Source organism: Chrysemys picta, chromosome 3 (genome assembly GCF_011386835.1).
Source record: "Chrysemys picta bellii isolate R12L10 chromosome 3, ASM1138683v2, whole genome shotgun sequence".
Taxonomy (NCBI): domain Eukaryota; kingdom Metazoa; phylum Chordata; order Testudines; family Emydidae; genus Chrysemys; species Chrysemys picta.
In genome coordinates, this window is record NC_088793.1 from 194524562 (window position 1) to 194546501 (window position 21940).

Genomic DNA, 21940 nt, shown 5'->3' on the forward strand with positions numbered 1-21940 from the left:
ATGACAAGCTGCTGAGTAGGGGGAGAGGAGAAAGCAGGCAATTGACTGATATATATTTATTGCTATTGCATCAAAGAATGGATGCTGTGCCGGGGATTCTCATCTCAATGGAGAGGAAAACTGAATAGCTCACCCCTAGAATGGCAGACTGGACAGATGCCTATAGAGGTTGAAACAAACATTGAGACGTTGGATACCAGACCCATTTGAAGAACCTGTGCTTTGGATAATGGCTGCTGGCAAAAGCATGAAACCTTTGCTTTTTATAGGATTTTTTTTTCTTACAGCACTGACATCAATACAAAAGAAAACAGCTGTCGGATCCCTGACATAAAAAGATTTGGTCATCTAGATATGTGCATTAATTTCACCAAGGACTGCATGTTTATATTGTCCTCTTTCTTGTCATTTCTTTCCCCTACACCTCCCTGAGTTGTCATCTCCTTCTGTTATTCATTTTCTAACTTACAATGTTAGGTAAGTCCTTTGGGACAGGGAATCTGCCTTTTATTTATTGGTTTCAGAGTAGCAGCTGTGTTAGTCTGTATCCACACAAAAAACAGGAGTACTTGTGGCACCTTAGAGACTAACAAATTTATTTGAGCATAAGTATTCTTAAAACTACAATACCCACCTGCTGACGTGAAAAAACAGATTGACAGAGCCAGATGAGTACCCAGAAGTCACCTCCTACAAGACAGGCCCAACAAAGAAAATAACAGAACACCACTAGCTGTCACCTTCAGCCCCCAATTAAAACCTCTCCAGCGCATCATCAAAGATCTACAATCTATCCTGAAAGATGATCCCTCACAGATCTTGTGAGACAGACCTGTCCTCGCTTACAGACAACCCCCCAACCTGAAGCAAATACTCACCAGTAACCACACATCACTGAACAAAAACACTGACCCAGGAACCTATCCTTGCAACAAAGCCCGATGCCAACTCTGTCCACATATCTATTCAAGTGACATCATCATAGGACCTTAATCACATCAGCCATGCCATCAGGGGCTCATTCACCTGCACATCTACCAATGTGATATATGCCATCATGTGCCAGCAATGTCCCTCTGCCATGTACATTGGCCAAACCGGACAGTCTCTATGCATAAGAATTAATGGACACAAATCTGACATCAGGAATCATAACATTCAAGAACCAGTAGGAGAACACTTTAACCTGTCTGGTCATTCTGTGACAGACCTGCGGGTGGCAATTTTGCAACAGAAAAGCTTCAAAAACAAACTCCAAAGAGAAACTGCTGAGTTGGAATTGATATGCAAACGAGATACAATCAACTTAGGCTTAAGTAGGACTGGGAATGGCTGAGCATTGAACATTGAATCTATCTCCCCGTGTAAGTACTCTCACACTTGCTTCTTATCAAACTGTCTGTACTGGGCTATCTTGATTATCACTTCAAAAGTATATATATATATATATATATATATATATCCTCAATATTATGTTCCATTCTATGCATCCGAAGAAGTGGGCTGTAGCCCATGAAAGCTTATGCTCAAATAAATTTGTTAGTCTCTAAGCTGCCACAAGTACTCCTGTTCTTTTTGCTTTTATTTATTGTACAGAACATGTTGCATATATGGAACTAGTAAAGTAAAGAATAATAACATTGAGAACAGAGGTACCATGATAGTTAAGTGATGGATTTACAAGCATGAAGGAAAGTACTAAGTATAGTAAGAAATAAAAATGGGCAACTAGTCTAGAGGAAATGTAATTTTTATTTTCTCAAAAAGAACAGGAGTACTTGTGGCACCTTAGAGACTAACAAATTTATTAGAGCATAAGCTTTCGTGGACTACAGCCCACTCCTTCGGATGCTTATGCTCTAATAAATTTGTTAGCCTCTAAGGTGCCACAAGTACTCCTGTTCTTTTTGCGGATACAGACTAACACGGCTGCTACTCTGAAACCTTTATTTTCTCAGATGCATTCTTGATGCCTTCAATTCTATTCCTGGTAAAGCTCATGGTAATTTACAAAAACAACTCTTATATTTTACTGAACACAGTTGTTGCTTCACACTACATTAAAAATGCCCAGTTAGGAAAATCATTTGTCAGATTCTTAAATGGAAGCCCTCGTTTTCTAAACCGTGTCTATGAACTGAATTTCGGAATAAGATCACATTGGTACTTCACAGTTCGTATGCAGATTTTATTTTTACCCTCCTGTGTGGTAGAACTTTTCTGGTAATTTCGTAATAGTTAAATAATATTGTACTTACATGTTGGCAAATTGTCCTAACTGCATGTATGTAATTGCTCCAAACATGCCAGAGATTTTCAAAGCAATCTAAAGGATTTGGATACAACCTGAACCTCCAACATTTAGCGTGAGATTGTTGTCTGTAAACTTTTGGGAGGGGTACACTGCTGTACTTACATAATACAACAATTTAAACAACAGTCCAGAGGGGGACCAATGCCGACATGCTCTAATCCAGAAGTATAAATGTGCTATCCTTCCTTCAGCTCACCGTTTTCCTTATGAAATATACTACACCTGATAGTTATATGGCAGCCCTGCATCTGGCTTTGTTGGTCTTCCTGTGTCAGCTAATCCAGAGTTCAGCTTCACTTGTGCTTCTTGGCTTGCTGACTTGACCAGTTTAACACAGGCGAGCCCAGGTGGGTCACCACAAGTTGCTGATCCTCACTAGAGGCTCTTTGCAATCACTGAAGCTGCATAAACTGCTCTGCCTTCCTGAGGTTTTTGATTACCTCTGGCCAAGCTGGTGAATATAAAGGAAACTTCTGACCCTCACTAACCGCTCCTTGAAACTGCTAAAACCCTCTGGATGCAGCTGACCCTAAGCAAGCAAATCCACTGCCCTGAAGTTTTTTGATTGCCTCCTGCTGAGCTACCAAATATAAAGAAAGTTTCTGACCCTCACTATTGGCTCTTTGGAACTGCTGAAACTACATGAACCCAGCCAACCCTAATCTGAGTTTAAAAGAAGCTCCTGTAACAACTCTCATATATTGGCTCAAAGAGTAATTGACGCCTGCTAGAGACCATGTGACTCCAGGAAACTTTCCTAGTTCAAGTCTGTTAAAAAATTACAAGCGAACAAGATACAAGGGCTCAGAGATGATTTATTTGCCTTTTCACACTGCCAGAGGTTGATTTTCTCCCTGCACATCTGTTGTCAAATCTGAATCAGACATGTTCCCCTTAGAAGATTTTTACAGAGGAAAGGAGGTCTGCAAAGACACAAGCCTAGGAATCAGGATGTTTTAAATTCTGTTCCCACGCTGCCACAGTCTCTGTGACACTTAGTCTCTCTGGCCAAGGTTTTCAAGAGTCACTAGTGATTTTTGTGAGCCTAACTTGAAACAACTTAAAAGGGCCTGATTTTCTGAAGGCGGCTACATTCTCAGCACTTCCTGAACACCCTGTACGTCTTCTCCAGTTGGTCCTCCAAAAATCAGTAGTCACTTTAAAAACTCACCTTTTATACCTCAGTTTCCTCATTGCTAGAAGAGGATTATGCTTGCCTTCCTCGCTAGGAAGTTAAGTTTAATGAAGTTGTGTTTGTAAAATACTTTGAGCTCCTCAGATGGGAGGCATTATTTGACTGCAAAGCGTTGTTATCATGCTAACCGATTTTCCATATCTGACATTTCTGCTGTCCACTTCAGCTCAGCCTCCAGACACAGTTTCAAAGGAACAGGCATGAAACGTTCTCCCTCTTCCACTGGCCCAAAGCTGTTATAAGCTTGATCACTTTTGTTTAGCTATTGACTGTCTCTACTTCTCCTGCTGTTTAAAGCTAGTCTTTCTGTGCTTATGTATTCCACTCACCAATGAGGTAAAGTTAGACTTTGCTATTTCATTGCCTATTTACTTCTAAATTCTTTCCCTCAAGAAAAAAAAAAATCAACCTTATCACAGTTTTACTGCCTTTCCCTGACTCCAAACCTGGTGCAAAGTGGGCTTTGCCATCTTTGCGAGGTCTCTCAAACGATGCCATGCACATTACTGTAAGTAGCTAGTTCATTTCTTACCTTCTCAACATCGTTCATATGTTGGTGTTGCTCAGTACTGCAGTGGAGAGGATTGTTGCTTCCTATAATTTAAAATTCCTAATATTCTCCCCTGTGGATGATTCATCTCTGCAGCAGTCCTATAGAAGTCTTCACTGGATCACAAGACACAATCTGTCCCCATGTGCATAGACACGCCAACATTGTGTTTGGTATCAATCTTATAATTATGGACTAGATCCTGCAAGCCTTACTTAGACAAAGTCTAATCACACACAATCAACGGCACTACTCATATGGGGTACATTTTACTCACACGAATAAGGCTTGCGCATGATTGGACCCTTCACTTACAAGATCTTTGGGGCAGGGACTGTGTCTTCTTTAGCATCATTACGTTGCATGGTGTCTTGCAGAAACTAAAGAGATGTTTAACAACAATTAATGGCGACTGCTCCATTTCTCCATTCCTGATGTTTTTGAGTCATTTAACTTGGGTTTACATTTGACACCAGTTTACTATTAAAACTACTCACATCCTAAAACATTGAACAGTTTCCTGTGTATCTGCATTGCTAAAGAACCCAACACAGTAGTATCTAGACCAGGAGTTGGCAACCTTTCAGAAGTGGTGTGCCGAGTCTCCATTTATTCACTCTAATTTAAGGTTTCGCGCGCCAGTAATACATCTTAATGTTTTTAGAAGGTTTCTTTCTATAAGTCTATATTCTATAACTAAACTGTTGTTGTATGTAAAGTAAATAAGGTTTTTAAAATGTTTAAGAAGCTTCATTTAAAATTAAATTAAAATGCAGAGCCCCCCGGACCGGTGGCCAGGACCCGGGCAGTGTGAGTGCCACTGAAAATCAGCTCGTGTGCCGAAGGCCACAGGGTGCCATAGGGTGCCTACCCCTGATCTAGACACTCTACCAAGCTGTGTATCTCACTTGAATTTCTAGAAAGTTATCATTCAAATCCCTGCACAGTTCCAAGGCTATTTTTTTTAATTATAATATATATTTATATTTTATATTATTATTATACTATTATAATCGCCTTAGTTCTTGGATTCAATTTGATGATAGCTCTTTTGCCTTGTAGGGCCATTTACCTGAATCTCAAGAATGACCAAATGTTTTAAAGTCCCGTTAGTCTTTGCCCAGAAAAGAACTATTTAACTCCTTAATATAGCAGTAGTACTGGCATTCTTCAGGACGCATAACAGATTATGCATATGTTTAAATGGAGTCCAGTTTTTTTTTTTTCAGCTTTATGCTTAACAATTCACTTTTATTTAATCTTCTCAGTATCAAGATCCTCCCTAAGGCCTTTTCCCCAGTCAGGAATTCCCAAGTCAGATCATACTGTTAGCATCTCTCACTACTGCATTGTGTCTCTAAAAGTTTTCTTTGTGCTTTACATTTGCTTTTGTTGACCCAGTTTCATCGCTGTAAAAAATATAGACAAAAGTGTAGAAGCATTTGACTGTGTGACTTGTTTGGATTTCACAAAATCGATATCACAAGCTCAGTGGAATCCCCCTGGTTTTCTAACATGAGCATGGACACTGTGCTGTCTGATGAATAGATCTCTTGCATCCGAAGAAGTGGGCTGTAGTCCACGAAAGCTTATGCTCTAATAAATTTGTTAGTCTCTAAGGTGCCACAAGTACTCCTGTTCTTTTTGCAGATCTCTTTCTGAGCAAGTATATGCTTGAGCTCTCTCCCACCTCTGAGTACTCTAAGGGCCTGGTCCATATCCCACTCAAGTCAGTAAAAAAACTTGCATCTACTTTAATGGGATTTCAGTCAGGCCCTAAAAGCACAGCAAGTTCATATCAGTAAACTGGGGTGGGGGGGGGGGATGTAAATGGAACATTAGCCCTCAAATAATTAGTTGGGGGTTGTTTTTTTTAAACAAAAAACTAGGCCCTTCGACTGATAGGACAAAAACCCCATTGAATAACAATAGAGGATCAAGAAAAGGATCAGGAAAACAGTGAGCATCTGTAGGGCAGACTGCTAAGTTCACTCTTTTTCTGGCGGGGACCTGACTGTAGACCCAAGGTGAACTCTCTCCTTGATTTGGAGTCAAAGCAAAGAGCCCACCATGGGCTAGAATAACTTCCCAGCCAGAAAAATGAGTCCAGTTAGTAACTCAAAGCTAAGTTAAAGAAAGAGCAGTATAGCGGACTGAAATTGATGGTATTATCCTAATAATACCCAGGCTGATCCTGGAGTCCTTATTCACACAAGTAACCCCGGATCGCCAAGTGGCTCCCACTGCTCATCTGAATGAAGGTTCCAGGATGATGCTCCAAACACTTTTTGCATTTGTGTTCAGGCCTACTCACCCTATCCTAAGGGAAACTGGACAACTCAGGCCATTGGCCAATGCAGAGTTTATTTTGTGAATGCTAGAAGGGGGATTGTACTAGTTCTAATTAGGGTTGTTGGTATTTTGTTTGTTGTTGTTGCTGTTGGGGGGGGGGGGGGCGTTGTTTGTTTGCTTGACCATTTCACAATCACCCATTCTTTCCTAGATGTCACATATTTTGCAGCCAAATTATTCTCTCTCTTTTGGCCTCTGTGTGTGTGTGTGTGTGTGTGTGTGTGTGTACACATGTGAAATGGGGTTTTTTTTAATCAGAATTACTCTGCAGATGCATATAAATAATGAAAACATTTCTGAAAGGCACTAACCTTGTTGTCCGTAGGAGCAGGATAACTTATTTGATCCTCTCCATGACTTAACACTATGTAAAAGAAAAATATTGACTTCTGCAGGCCAGCGTATTTCTGGCTGAATCAGCCGGTGAGCTGTAGAGACAATGTCCATGGTCTTGCACCCAGGGTAAAGTCTGCGTCCTCCTCCATTATTGTGGACTGTGTTTTGTTTTTTTCCCCCCCGAGTATATTTGGTTACAAAAAAATTGTTCAAACTGTTCCTGTTTTCTAATAAGCTGCATATTGTTTTAATACCAGTGGATTTAAGGCATAATGCAAAAAGTGTGTACTCTATATGTTACTTTATCAAAGGTTTTCTAAATGTTATTTATGTGCTTTAAAATGTACATATTTCTACTAGTCCGTCAGATTTTATATTAAGTTCAGAAAACAAGTGTTTAACTAATTTGAGTTTGTAACACCCAATCAAAATCCAGGAAACGTTAAGCTATGGCTGCACCATGTTCTCTTTAATATTAGGCGGAGTTTAGAAGGGAGGGAGTTGATTCTTGGTTTGTTTGTTTGTTTGTTTTGGGGTGGGAGGTTAAAGCAAAGTAAGGTGAGGGAAGGTCAGAGCTTCATTGATTCCTTTGAAATACCTGGCTGTTGTCAGTGTGACATTCAAAGGAACAATATTATTTAAACATGATTCCCCACAGCTTCACTCCTTGAATAGAATATTGTCTTTTGTAGTTAAAGAAACAAAATGAAAATGCATCACTTTTGCAGCATTTCTGCTTTTTCTCCTTACACTGCTAATAGCCTTTTTCGAAAGGCCCGTTTAACAATGAAGCAGCCAGTTTGCAAATAATATTAAGAGGAGGTTGTAACTGTGCCTCTGTGGATCACAACTGAGAATGCCAAACTCAAGACTAACTGCTGAGAAATAGGGCAGATACACCCCAAGACTGGTGGCTAATCTTTCATAGGATATACCAAACCAGCAACAAAAGTTAATTTCTGTTTCACCACGCTGGCTAACAAGAAGTCATAAAAGCAGTTTCCTTGGGCATTCCAGTCCTTGTATTACCACCAAAAACACTGGATTTAAAGGTGAGTGGTTCTTTACAAACAGTCTCCTTAACTAAAAGGTTCTTCTGATCCCAAAGAACCAGCCACACACTCAGGTCAAAACATAACTTAGATTTTACCCAAAAATCACACTGATGCCAATCCTTCAGTATCTAAAATCTAAAGGTTTAATCATAAAAAGAAAGAAAGGTAAGAGTTAAAACTGGTTAAAGGAATCAGATACTTACAGTAATTGCAAAGTTCTTGGTTCAGGCTTGTAGCAGTGATGGAATAAACCACTGGCTTGATAAGTCTCTGGTTGCTTCCAAATCATTGGCAGAACCCCAGTATCTCCTGGTTAGAATGCTGGAGCAGGATAGAGGCAAAATGGAGGAGTTTCCAGGGCCTTTTATCTCTTCTGCCATGTGGAAGGACACCCACTGTTTTAAAACAAAGCCCTCAGCAGAGGTAGTGGAGAATCACAGGTGACCAGATAGTGTTTGGAGTCACATGGGCAGGTCACATGTTCGTGCCCTATTTCGCTCAGTCATTGCAGGAAGCCATTACCTATATTTCAGACAGCATGTTTAAAGGACAATCCACGCAGTGTAGATGGGCATCTCCCATGATCAATTGTGAGTTAAGAGTCCTTTTGATGGGCCACTCAATTAGAATAGTCCCTCCAAGATATGCTGGCTACCTACCTCATGTGCGTTACCCCAGGAGCAAACATTTGAAATCCAGGAATAGAGCCAATATTCATAACTTCAAATACAAAAATTATACATGCATACAAATAACATAATCCTAACCAGCAAATAATAACCTTTTCATAGACATCTTACATGCCACGTTATGTACAAGATTTGTTACAAATATATAACAGTGGCTGCAACAATGAGCTATATGGTCATATTTTAACCAGATAACATCACAGAGGTGAGAAGAATACTATAAATATGTGTCCAAACAACATTATACACAACATACTGTAACTTCATAAATAATCAGACATAGTGCTTTACCTATATAGTATTTGTATACTTGAAGTTTGTTGTTATAAACCAAGCTTTTTTGAAGGCTACTGAGAAGATACAGCATGGTGTACTAGACTGATCATGAGACTAGAAACCAGGAACTCCTGAGTTCTAATCCTGCTTCTGTCACTATAGGCCTCATTCTCTGAATAGTCAAAAACTCCACTGAAGTCAGTGTGAGTTTCTGATCCACCAAAAATGCTGGATAGGTTAAATATATGTGACCTTGGGCAAATCAGTTTTTGTGTCTGTCAAATTGAGGTAATAATAGTCATTGACTTTAATTAATCCACCAACATTTCTTGATGTGTGCAAAGCTCTTTGAAGATATACAATCAACTATTAGTACTAGTGATTTATTTGTTGCATAGCAAATGCACTCTTTGTTATTATGCTGTTATGTTATTTTGATTCTAATCAAAGTGCCTCTAGATTAAATGAGATTATTAAACATATTAAATTACCTTGATTGTTCAATAATTTTTTTTTAAAAAATACCTTGGCTTTGTCACAAAAGTTATACATGTAATTAATGGAAAGTGTCTGGGTTTGCAAAACAAGGAGAATAAGCAAAGTGTCTGGCAACAGCTTTCCTACAACAGGGCCGCCCAGAGGGAGGGGCAAGTGGGGCAATTTGCCCCAGGCCCTGCAGAGGCCCCCACAAGAATATAGTATTCTATAGTATTGCAACTTTTTTTTATGGAAGGGGCCCCCAAAATTGCTTTTCCCCAGGCCCCCTGAATCTTCTGGGCAGCCCTGCCCTACAAAACATTTTATAATGTATAGTTTGGGGAATGCTGAGCCAAAACACACTGTCGTTGCCGACAGAAAAACCTGACAATTACTTTACGTTGATCCAACTTGGCCGAGCCCAGACTGACCTTGTTTACTCATCTCAGAGTCTTCTAATTCATATTAACTTGGCATTGAAAGGGAACATGTGGCATATGTGCAAAAGACCCATTTTCTGCATCTTTAGACGGAGATAAATGTAGTGCATTGAGTACTGCTAGTGCACTGAGCTCTTAGGTAGATTTATATGTATTAGATAGAACTGGTTAAGTTCCTTTTATCCCCACTGGGCTTTTCATATTTGTTGACCATAAAACTAGCAGCTCAGTAGAAGCAACATCTTCTTCTAAGCCTTTGGATATATATATAAAATCCTCCCAGCACTGGCCAATTTTAAAGACACATCCAAAGAGGATGGACAGTTTTAAGCTCTTTTAAAACATAAAAATAGAAGGTTTACTGCAATTTGGCAGCCAAAAAAGCAATTTACAGGTCTCCACAGAATCCATGGCTATGTGTAAGAAAGCTGACCAAGATACTATGGAAAAGATAATGGGGTCAGAGAGCAAAAGAATCTCTCCATTTTGTAACCGGCCTAATCTGGTCTCCAATGAAGTTTCTTAGTTTCTTTTGCTGAGCCAATAAAGCTTAGTGTGATGTAGCAGTTGCATTATTGTGGCTTTAATATGGCTTGGGGAAAGCTGATGAGCAGGGTTGCTTTAAGTTGCTTTATGGATTCACAGCTGCTTGCATAACCTTCACTGTACTGAGAGTAGAAAGACAAAGACACAGGGAAAGAAAGTCTGAGCTCTTTCTTTAATTATTGACATTGTTGTCAGTAATAAAGGACTGGAATCTATTATTTGTATTATCAAAGCCAAATGAGATTGGGCGCTGTAGCTGTTAATAAATTAGCGTGCAACATGAAAGCAGTCACATTTTCATTCTCACAACTTACTTCTGTCCAAAATTAAAAGAAGCACTTGCTAATCTACTCACAGACTTAAAAAAAAAAAATGGCTTGCGGTGTCATTGTACCTTTGCAAATGGTAGTGCAATAGAGTAGATGTTACCACATCCAAAGAGAAACTGGTAGGTGGGAAATCCACCAGAATGAAGAAGCAACAAAAACCCACTAGTCCTGCTAAAGAATTTTTCCAGTGTTTATATTCTGCTCCTCTCTTCCTGCAGGCAAAACTCCTATTGACTTCACTGGGTGTTTTGCCAGTGTGAGGACTGTAGGATCAGCTCCCGCTAGGCATGCTGATCCCAAACAAGTTAATGTATCTACTAAAATCTAACAGTCTGATTCCACTGCCTGGGGAAGCAGATTGCCTACATATGCTGTGGAATAACAGAAGATTGAGGATGAATGAACAACAGGAGGATGTATGAAGAAATCAAGACTACCAAAATAAAACAAATAACTTATACATACATTCCTCAACATCATGTAGTGGTTTTTTGTTTGAGGAGAAGGAACAGCACAGCGTAAAAGCTCACAACTTCTATCTTAGTGGTGTAGGGATTTTTGGTTTGGGGGCTTTTTTAAGTGCGAGAATAATTAGATGATGGAGTTCTGGACATCACATCCTGCTTTCTTGGCATCCTGGTATCTGACTGACTGCTGTTCCTTAGAAGTATTTCAATGTGAAACATTCCTCTTGTCTGTTAGAACAATCTGAAGATCTGTTGGGGGCAATCTATTTAACAAAACCCTTAATCGCTTGAAAGACAAGAACCTTACACCACATCTTTGACTGACAGCACAGCTATAGAAGGATTGCACAGGCAAGAGAGTTTTCATAGTAAAATTCAATCAACAAACAGTAGCATCTGATAAAAAAAAAGAGCTAGAGTTTGAAAACAGTGAATTACAAACTGCCATGCGCTTTTAAAGAGGTAAACAAACAAAATGGCTTTACTGTCTATTATATGACCCCACCACCACTTTTTTTTTTTTTTTTAAGTTCTGCTACCCGTAGACAAAGAGACACCAGGGAGAGTGCGCTCGGAATGGAGAGCAATGCTGCTTCTGCAATGGATAAACCCTTGTCCTGGAATCCAGCAGGTAAGAATTAACAAGTTACTTTCAAATAAGCACAATGGAAAGAAGTTGTACACCGTGTAAATTGATATCCTGGAAAAATTTGGGTTCAGAAAGAAAAAGTGAGCTAGTGCTGAAAATTCATCGCTGCTTAACTGTGTGACAGCAGAACAAGGAGGAAGCAGGATCTAGCCGTGAGAGCACAGACTACGAAGCTGGGAACTTGGGCTCTATTCCTGAGGCTACCACTGACTCTTGTGATCTTGGCAAAACACTTAACCTCTGTGATTCAGTTTCCCCATCATTGTAAAACTATTTATTGCTCATAGATGAAAGGTGCTATATATGTGCAAAGGATTACTGTTATTAGCAGCATTGTTTTATGTTTTAGTATATAAGAGCCAGGTCCTCAACAGGTGTAAACCAGTGTAGCTCCATTGAAGTCAATAGTTTGTAAAATAACAAGCAACACGGTTTCGGCAAGGGTGTTTCTAGAGTGAATAGATGAGGTCATTTTGTTTGTCAAGTATTTTAAACATTTGTCAAATACATATAAATAATATATAAAATATTATGTGTATTAATATATAAAATACATTATTAATATATATATATATATATATATATATATATATATATATAGTGTGTGTACATATACACACACACACACACACACACACACACACACACATATAAAAAAGAACAATGGCAGAATATTTCAATGGGGGGAAGCCATGGCAGGAGGGCCTGTATTACCTAGGGCAGGTTTGCACTTAAAATGCTGCAGCAGCACCACTGTAGCGCTTCAGCGAAGATGCTACTATTCCGACAGGAGAGTTCATCCACATCCCCGAGTGGCTGTAGCTATGTCGATGGAAGAAGCCCTCCTGTTGAGATAGTGCTGTCTGTCCCGGGGGTTAGGTTGGTGTAACTGCATCGCTCAGGGCCGTGGGATTTTCACACCCCTGAGCAATGTAGTTATACCAACGTAGGTTTAATAGTGTAGCCCTGGCCCTAGTCACCAAGCTAGGTGCACTGATATACTTAAGGATATTTGTAAAACGGGTGAGGTAAGGATAGTCACCCTTTGCCATGTTCAAGTAGCACATCATATTTTCAAAGAGGTCGACATGAAATGGTTGTGCTACCAGAGCTGCCATTAGCATATCCTACACCCGCTCGGTTACAGATGGTCACGCGTGTATTATACCTGGACACGGTTGGTCCCTGACCTCAGATCTGCCACGCTGTCTTCATCAAAATGCATTTTGTTATGGTTTGGCAGGGCTTGGGGAGCAAGGGAGGGAGGATCACACATGCACATACATATCTATGTAATATGTTAAATGCTTTAATTCATCCATCGTGTGATAGGATACAGCTATTTTATATCCTATCAAGAGGCTGAAAAGTTAACTGCTGCATATTAACCTTGTTTGTTTGTTTTCCAGCAAGTTCAGGGAATTTTGGGGACGTTCACACAGAACAGGTAACATTTTTCCCCATTCTACTCTATTTCACCCCTTGGTACAAACTACATCTTTCATCCAAATGCAGGACTCCAGTCAGTGGAAGTTCCACATCCATAGGGCTTGTAAAATAGAGCCAGATCTTCATGGTTTGAATCCAGCCCAGATCACCAGCGATCAAAATTTGTTAATGTCGGATCTTGATTTGGTGGAGAAATGAGTAATTAGTCTCAGTCCACATCCATCTCACAGAAACAGCCACCACATTCCCAACTAATGGCCTCCTTTGCTGGCAGTTTTAGCAGCGAGACTCAGGGCAGGTCTTCACTACGGGGGGAGGGGAGGGGTCGATTTAATATACACAAATTCAGCTACGCGACTAGCGTAGCTGAATTCGACCTATCGGAGCCAACTTACCCCGCTGTGAGGACGGCGGCAAAATCGACCTCCACGGCTCCCCGTTGACGGCGCTTACTCCCACCTCCGCTGGTGGAGTAAGCGCGTCGATTCGGGGATTGATTGTCGCGTCCCGACGAGACGCGATAATTCGATCCCCGAGAGATCGATTTCTACCTGCCGATTCAGGCGGGTAGTGTAGACCTAGCCCAAGAGTTAAAGAGGCATAATGACTTAAATTGCCCTTCACCCGCTAGAATGTATTTGCTGTCCCGGGGTGGTGCAGTGTGGGTGGTGTGGCCTGTACTGTGGCTGCTGCCTGTGCTGTGCTAGATCTCTGGATATGTGGAACTCGTCAGTCTCCGGAACTGTCAGTCCAGGATCTTTGAGGAGAAATACATTCACCTCAGTTTTGTTTAGCAGCATGGCAATAACCTCTGTTGTTAAGGTTACAAATTAGTTTCCATTCTAGCCCGTTTGCAGTTGCTTGTAACGGGCTGAAACACACCTTGGGGGGGGGGGGGGGAATGTGTGGAAATTTTCAATGTACGTCCTGTGTACAAAAAGGTGATTTTTAAAAAAACTGAGCAAAACCTGTCCAGCCTCCACCCCCCAAGGACAGTGTGAAAATACACTTTTGTCCCATCATAAAAACAACCTGTGCCAAAGAGAACAACTCTCCAGGAACAACGTGCTCCAGCCCCCATCATGCTCCAGTGCACCCTCTCGTGATGGGGGGAGGGACGGTCCCAGAGCAGGTGGCACAGAATGGGCTGTGGTAGCTGTGCACCCCCAGGAGATTCCCCTGCTCAGAGGGAACCTCCAGCTGCCTCGTTAAGCCAACCCTGCCCTCTCTGTGCTGGCCATAAGTGTACAGTATAGGGGAATTGTGAACATTTGCTGACGTACATAGAATAACTATTAAAAGAAGTTAGCAGTAAACATAGGTAACAGCCTCCTTTCCTGAAACGTACCTTAACAAAATCTCCTGTCTGAATGCGTAGCTATGTTAGCTTTGTAGCTAGTTTCCTCTCTCCGGAACACCTAAGGAATGTTGTGCTGAAAAGAACATGCATAGTACAAATTCCCTAGAGATAAGGGAAGTTACCATATTAAATAGTCTGGGTCATTAACGATATGCAAGACCCCAATGACAAATTACCATACCTGAAAAAAAAGAACAAGATGTACATAGGTCTCTAAGGTTGGAGAAACGTTTTCTGATCTTTAATTACATGATCTCGTTTGATTGTGAAAAGACTATCATAATGTGCAGGGACCTGGGAGCAGATAGAGTGTAGTTCTGCTCTGAAAAGTGACTGTTAAAATGGTGGGACTTTGTGTTCATTGTCTCTCAATGACTCCAGATCAAATGTGCGCCGTCTACAAGGCAAAATATGACGGTTTTTCCTGACTGCCACCCTTGCAAACTCAGGCTGGGATCTGACACTCAGGCTGGGTTCCGTTCTTCTTGGGTATAGTCACATTCAATAAAGATTTTGCAAGGTAAACGCTGCCTTTGATGATAATGTCTTCACCTAATGCCCTCAGCGACATCTGTGCAATTCCATTGATTTCAATGAGTATGCACTGCTCTGACCGCTATGAGCTGGGTTTGTACAGCACCTAACACAATGGGGTCCTAGTCCGTGACTAAGGCTCCTAGCTGCTACAGTCATTCAAATCATAAAACTTGGTAGACAATTCTGTCTGATACATGGGGAAAGAGAATCTTGCTTCATCTCCCAGAGCTGGGTTGGCTCCTGCGAGGACAAAAATGCAGTAACAATGTATCTTTGTCTCTGAAGTGAGCAATTATGAGAATGACTCTAATTACACAAGGAAGCAAGATGGAGCCATTTTTACGTTGTCACTTTTCGGAGTGGAACCACACTTCAAAGCCATACAAGCAACGTTAACTTGGACATTTCCTGAATTTTTAGTGCTTACCTAGGTAACTTGAACAGCCTGTTACTGTATTGTTATAGAATATCACATGCATGTTCGTCCTTTGCATGATATACTGCGTGCTAAATGTTCTGTACAAGTTCAAAATCAAGAGAGTGTTCTTCTCCATCATTCTGGGGTTTTTTAAATGTTTTTTCTGTGTACAGATATATTGGACGTTCTCATAAGATCTTGGAGAATGGAAAACGTTTCCCTTTTGTCCAGCTAATTGGACTGAATGTTGTTTTATTGAAAATCACGGAAAGAGCTGGTAGAGTAGTTTGTTGAATTCAGTATCGATATTGCCAAAGCCCTAGGGAACGAGGCTTATGCTTTAGGGAGATGTTTAAAATGCATGCACGCAGAGGGCCATAACCTGGGACTTGTCACCCAGCCCAAGTTGGGGCTGTATCTGGATATTTCCAGTGAGGAACCAGAGGACCTCCCACCTACAGCCACAGAGTGGCTGTGAAGCCCAATGGCTGAATTATCCCTCCAATGCACCAGTGTATGCCCACCTTCACTCTACTGCTCCTCTAGTCTGGCTTTGCTTCCTGTCCATTGCTTCAGAAGGGCTCTCAATGCTGGGCTCTGTGCCACAAAAGGGGTGCACACCCAGAGCCCAGCCATTTCTTGCACAGTGGAACTGCGCTGGTTCTGCTGCTAGGGAGACTTATGTGGCCATGACATTGAGGATTTGATTTGCCCTATAAGGCAGAGCTGTGCCAAAGAACTGGGGGTCAGAAGTGGCCTATTCCCTGAGTGAGTGGAGACCAGGGGCCTTGCTGAGACTATATCCCCAGCATCATGTAAACAATCTCTTGCACATATATCACTACCTGTGTATTCTTTGCTCACGGTGAATCTCCCTGAAACCGCAGGAAATTGTTCCCATTCACCTGCCAGGTCCAGAAAAATCACTGACACGTAGCGAAATATTTGACCAAGAAAGGCTTTGCTGTTTGAAGACAATTAGTTCTTTTCTAGAAGAAATGGTTAGCTGTGTTTTCACCACTGGCCACTGTACGTCCAGCTGATCTAGTGATTAAAGATAGAGATGGGGCTGGGTGTGGAAAGTCAGATCCAAACATCTCTGATGTTAGAGATCTGGCATTCGGGTTCAGTTAAGTCAGAGACTGGAAGTCACGAGACTCAAGTTCTGTTCCCAATTCTATTCTACCTGGGTGATCTTGAGAAAGCGCCACATTTTCAGAAGTCTCTTCTCATTTAAGGTGCCTTAATTTTTGGATGCCTAACTTGATACAAGTAGGTCTCCAGAGGTGCTGATCACCTCCATCTATAAAATCAGGCTCCAGAGGTCTCAAATTGCACACGTTTGAAACTGCAGGCCTTGACCTCTTTGTGGCTCAGTGTCTTGATCTGAAACTGGGATGATAATGCTTACTGAGCTTTTGTACAGTTCTCGGAGAGCCTGGCACCATGTAAGTGCAAAGTTATTAATTATTTTATTATAGATTAATTAACAAGATGAGCACCACTCCTACAGGAGAGAATTCCCGTGCTACCCTCCTAGCAGAAGACAAGACAGCTGTCAATCTCATAGGAGGAGGATTTAGGAGTGAAAAAGGAGCAAAGAAGCATGGTTACCATAAAGATGTAGACAATGTCTAGTGTTGAAAAGTTAGACAGAAACCCCAGGATTTGAGCAGGTGCTACATTCCTGCACCTAGAAACCGAGTGATGTCAATAATTATCCAGTAGTTTGAAATGGTCTTATGGGAACTAGAGTTGAAATGTCCAATATCAATTAAACAAATTAAAGTTCTAAGAGTCTTACACCCCTTAAGAAGACAGAGAATCTGACCATTCACGAACTTTGCTGCGTGATCTGCCTGGGAGAGTTGTGGTAGAGGCTATGCATGAAATTCACCAGGAAAGATGACTTGTTTCAGCATTATATAACCTTAGGGGTGTGGTAGAGAAGTGTTTAGTTATATATAGAGGAATGGGGAAACACTTTCATTTTCCTATAAACAACTAACTGTTGGTATTTATATGGTGCATGGAGCTTTATCCAGTAAAGGCCAAGTGCCTCCTAACAAACGTGCGCTCCAACTTTTTCCTCATCCACCAAGCAGTGAAAATGCCAAACAAGAGGCTGGAACTAAAATGCAGTATTTACATCAAGACAAAATTCTAGCTGTTGAAATACTTTTTACCCTAAACACACAGCAGTAATATATGCATTGTGCACTGAAGCATTGTTTAAGAACATGATGTGTTATCTCTGTGGTAGAATATATATACCATAAGATGGAGCTGCTGCTCTGATAAATGCTCCTTATTAGGTTGCAAGGGTGTTTTCTTTTTCCTTCACTTGAAGTGAAAGAGTGAAAGCCACATGAATCCCACTGAACTTGCCAGCACACACATAAGCCTGCGGCAGCCTTAACTTACATACCCTTCTTGTTGCCAGTTTTCCACTTTTTTTCCCCCCCCAATTTAAATTAATGTATTTTGTAAACTACAGTAGGGCACATACACCCGCTTCCCTTTGATTTCAGCTCCACACCTAGTTTTCTTTCCATCACAAAGAGGTTTCTGCTCATATGTAATCATAAGGGAAGCAGTGATTCACTAGAGCATAACACTTTCCTTAGCAAAGTTTTCACACTTTTTGTAGGCATGCCAACAACATGTAGTATGAAACACCCTTGCATTCTAGGCATGTGCTGTTTTCATTAATTGTCATGTTGCTTACAAAAATAATGGGCTAAGTTTCAGTTCTGCACATGCATTTGTTGTGCATACATTAGCCCCCCTCCCTCCCCATTTATGTGCACTTAAATCAAGTATTTGTAGGTTTGCATTAAGATTACAAAATTGCATCCCTAGCTTTAAAAATCTGGCTCCGGTAATATTGGCATTAATACAATGTTAGAATGTTTGTTATACATTTTAAATAAAGAGAACAAAATAAGGTTTAGCTTTTTCAAATAAGCTTCCATGCAGAGGTTAATTGGAGTCAATATTTAGATAGGTTTGTATTTCCTTGAATTTGTTTTGGAGTTTCTTAAATATAAAAAGGGTAAATTTTTAAATCTATCATTGCATTTAATTTCTGTATGCTAAAGTGAGTGATTGTATGTTGTTGTTTTTCCCCCAGGAGACTGGAGGAAGTGGATCTCTCAAAGTGGTTCACTTTGGTCTAGTATAATCAAGAATATGAATACTTTCACTTTAAAAGAAAATACTTAAAGCCTGATTAGACTCCCACTGAAATTCATCGCAGTCTTTCATTTGGCTTCAGTTGCCTTTGGATCAGGCCCTTCAAGAGAAAATTCAGTTAAAAGTTTCAGTGATGGTCTGCTTAAAACACTGAATTATTGATTTATAGGCACCTGTCTCTGCAAAAACTGACCCACGTTTATTTATGAAGAGCAAATAAATTTTCATCATGACATCTGATGACATACAAAATCCAATAATCATGGATACCAGTATTACTGTACAAATGGTAATGCTGAAAGATTGGTTTTTCATTAAACAAATCCATAAACCTCACAGAGCAAATTCTCTGTAATTCTCCATGCATTATATATTTTAACAATCTTCACTTGGATGCAGATTTGAATTTCCACTTAAGGCTCTGAAAACCATTCTACCGAGATACTAGCAGATAAAATCTTCACTCAGGATACCTCTGTGAAAAAGCAGCCTTTCACAGTCAGCAGCGTTTTTCTAAGAATGCTCTCAATTTTCGTATCTACATATATCATCTTAGTTGAATAACCATTATTTTACCTTTAAAAAAAAGACATGGAGTCTCTTAAACATCATTCCTTTGGAGTCCAGATTTTAATCTTGCTCCTCTAGCCACTAACAGAAAATGCTACAGAGAAGACAACTTAACCTGTTTCATTACTATACTTGTTCCGGAATTATTAAAAGAGAAAAGGAACTTTATGATGTTTCTTGCTTCCTACCGTTTGATCCAGTATATCATGTATGTACACATGTATTGTACTTTACTGTATATACACACATATAGATTAAGCTTGGTCTTTTGGAGCAGTCAGTTATGTAAAACTGAAAGTCAACAATCTGCTTGAATTTGCTTTTTGGTTACTGTCTTTAAATGGTACGGTCACGAAATAAATGGATTAAAAATAAAAACTTTTTTTTTAATCAAACTGTTTAGAAATACTGTGTTGAGAAAATCTGGGTTTATTTATAATGTATCGATTTATTGTTCATTGGTCAGGCCATTTATTTCCCCCCCTCCCCCCGAAGAGTCAAAACGCTGCTGAAATCTAACATATACAAAGTGGATGGTGGGTTTGGTAGTAATAAAAAAATCCAACATAATTTAGCAGTTTGTTTGTATCAGCATATTCAGATATGTCTATTAAAACATACTGAAAAGCTTACGTCTTGAGTGAACAAAACTGTTAAGTGCATAAAATTCTACATATTCAATGGGGAAAATATTAATAAAGTAAGAACTGTGAAACAAACAGCAGTTTACTACAGCATTTCACCACACACAGCTGTATATATAATGGATGGTTACGCTATGCAGCCGTACAGTAATTTGAGGAAAGCATGTGTTGCATATGATACAGATTTCTATTTAATTTCGGAGATAGATGCAGTGCAACAACAGATCAAGGAAATCTCTCACTTGCTCTACATAAAATGCTGAAATGTGTTACCTAGCCATAGAGCTATTTTGCTGAATTGAAGCCATATTTCTGTCAGTACAAGTGATGGTCTATATGTGGGATTAATCTGACACCAGACAGTGATCCTTAATCCTTCAGTATATCATAATCTATTTACTTTGCATGCTAAGAGGATTTCAGTTTAAAAATATACAGGAAGTGATGCTAGAAATGTACATAAGATCAAGAATGTTGTTTCCTAAAATCTCAGTTTTTAATAAAATCCCTTTATGGCTTTCTTGGAGTTCTGTCCTAGAAAAGTGTTGAATAGGGATTTAGCTGAAAATGGGCACATGTTTTTCTTTATACTTCAACCTTGTGACCATATTCATCCTTCTTCCCTGCAGTTTTTTGTGCTGGATGTAAAACATGAAAGAAAAGATTTCCACTGTAGCAGGATCATTTTTTGGGTATTACGCTGGGAGATTTTATTGACAACATAAAAACAGGTTCTGAGCTAATGTGGAATTTTTGTATATATTAATTTCTATTTACGTTCATGATTTAGCAATGACTATTATCCAGAGGTCAGCGCAAAGAAAGCCACCAATGGATTGTGTGCAGTGGTTCTTTACTCATAACATTGAGGAATACATTGCATGATCTGTAATCACCTATTTTCTTTACACCACCCCAGAGAGGTGTCTACAAAGTGACTGTTATAATTCACATTATTACATACTTGTAATTTAAACTTAAAACCGTATAATTTACACTTCTACTTTTCTGTACATGCTAGTTTCAATTATTATACTTAGCATTTATATAGGGTTTTACATCTACAAAGCCAATAGTCGTCTAATGATTAGAGCACCGAACTGGGAATCGGGAGCTCTGGGTTCTGTTCCTAGCTCTGACCGTAATCCCGTGTGAGACTCTGGAAAAGGTGCTTTACCTCTGTGTGCCTCCATTTCCCTAGCTGTAAAATGGAGCTAATAATACTCCCCATCTTTGTAAGATGCTTTGAAATACTGGGGTGCAAAGGGCTATGTAAGTGCTAAGGGTCATTAGTACTGTAGTTTTAGTTACGCTTTGTTACACCCCGGTACAGTAATTACATACAGAAAAATTGAGACAGAGAGGGGTTAAAGCCAAATGTTTCAGACCTGAGTAACTAAACGTTAAAGAATGGCAAATATATTGAAAGTAGCAATGTAATAAATTAGGTCACACCCACCTTGAGGGGCCCAATTTTTCAGATGTAAAAAAAAAAAAACACTGACAGCTCAACTCAAATATTTTCCGGACCAGACAACTTTAAGGACTAGGCTTTGCCCAGTGACCAGAAAGAGATTTATCTGTGTCTCAGCCCGACCAGCTCTCAGCACCGTTCACCAGAACCCCACAACCACAAGCACTTAAACTGAGGGTCTGTATGCCCTGGGATGAGAGGAAGAGCAGGCCGCGAGTCTGCTGCACGAAAGAGCAGACACGTCCGCAGTGACCTGTGATTGCAACGTTGCATCCTGGTCTCTCATCCAGCCACTTGGCGTCTGGTGCTGCCAGTTTGGCACCTTTCCACAGCATCAAACTGCTTTTAAAAAAATCCCACACAAGATGTCCTTGTTCCCTGACATTTCAGGCGTGTTTAAAACATGTCATGTCACTCAGCTGTGAGCGACTCAACTGTCTCAATCAGATTTTTTTTAAAAATCCCTATATCATGCATTGCCCTTTTCTTGAGCTCTTCCATTCATAACAGTGACGTGCTTTACTGGCCAGACTTGCGTTCAGGTGATTAACATCACCCACATAAAGCCCAATTGCTTGGGCTTCACACAAGTGAAATGTGAGATGATTGGGGTGACAG

General features: G+C 40.2%; 1 protein-coding gene across 5 annotated transcripts in view; it reads left to right on the plus strand.

The window, feature by feature from the left end:
• Nucleotides 1-19599, plus strand: part of WDPCP (WD repeat containing planar cell polarity effector) — a 249225-nt gene extending 229626 nt beyond the window's left edge. For all 5 annotated transcript variants that reach the window (XM_005287202.4, XM_042857181.2, XM_005287204.5 and 2 more), the window contains 3 exons: nt 11557-11657; nt 13085-13122; nt 18573-19599. In XM_005287202.4, coding sequence (XP_005287259.3) covers nt 11557-11657; nt 13085-13122; nt 18573-18623 — 190 coding nt within the window. In that variant the 3' untranslated portion in view covers nt 18624-19599. The remainder of the gene's footprint in view (nt 1-11556; nt 11658-13084; nt 13123-18572) is intronic.
• Nucleotides 19600-21940: the final 2341 nt, after the last annotated feature.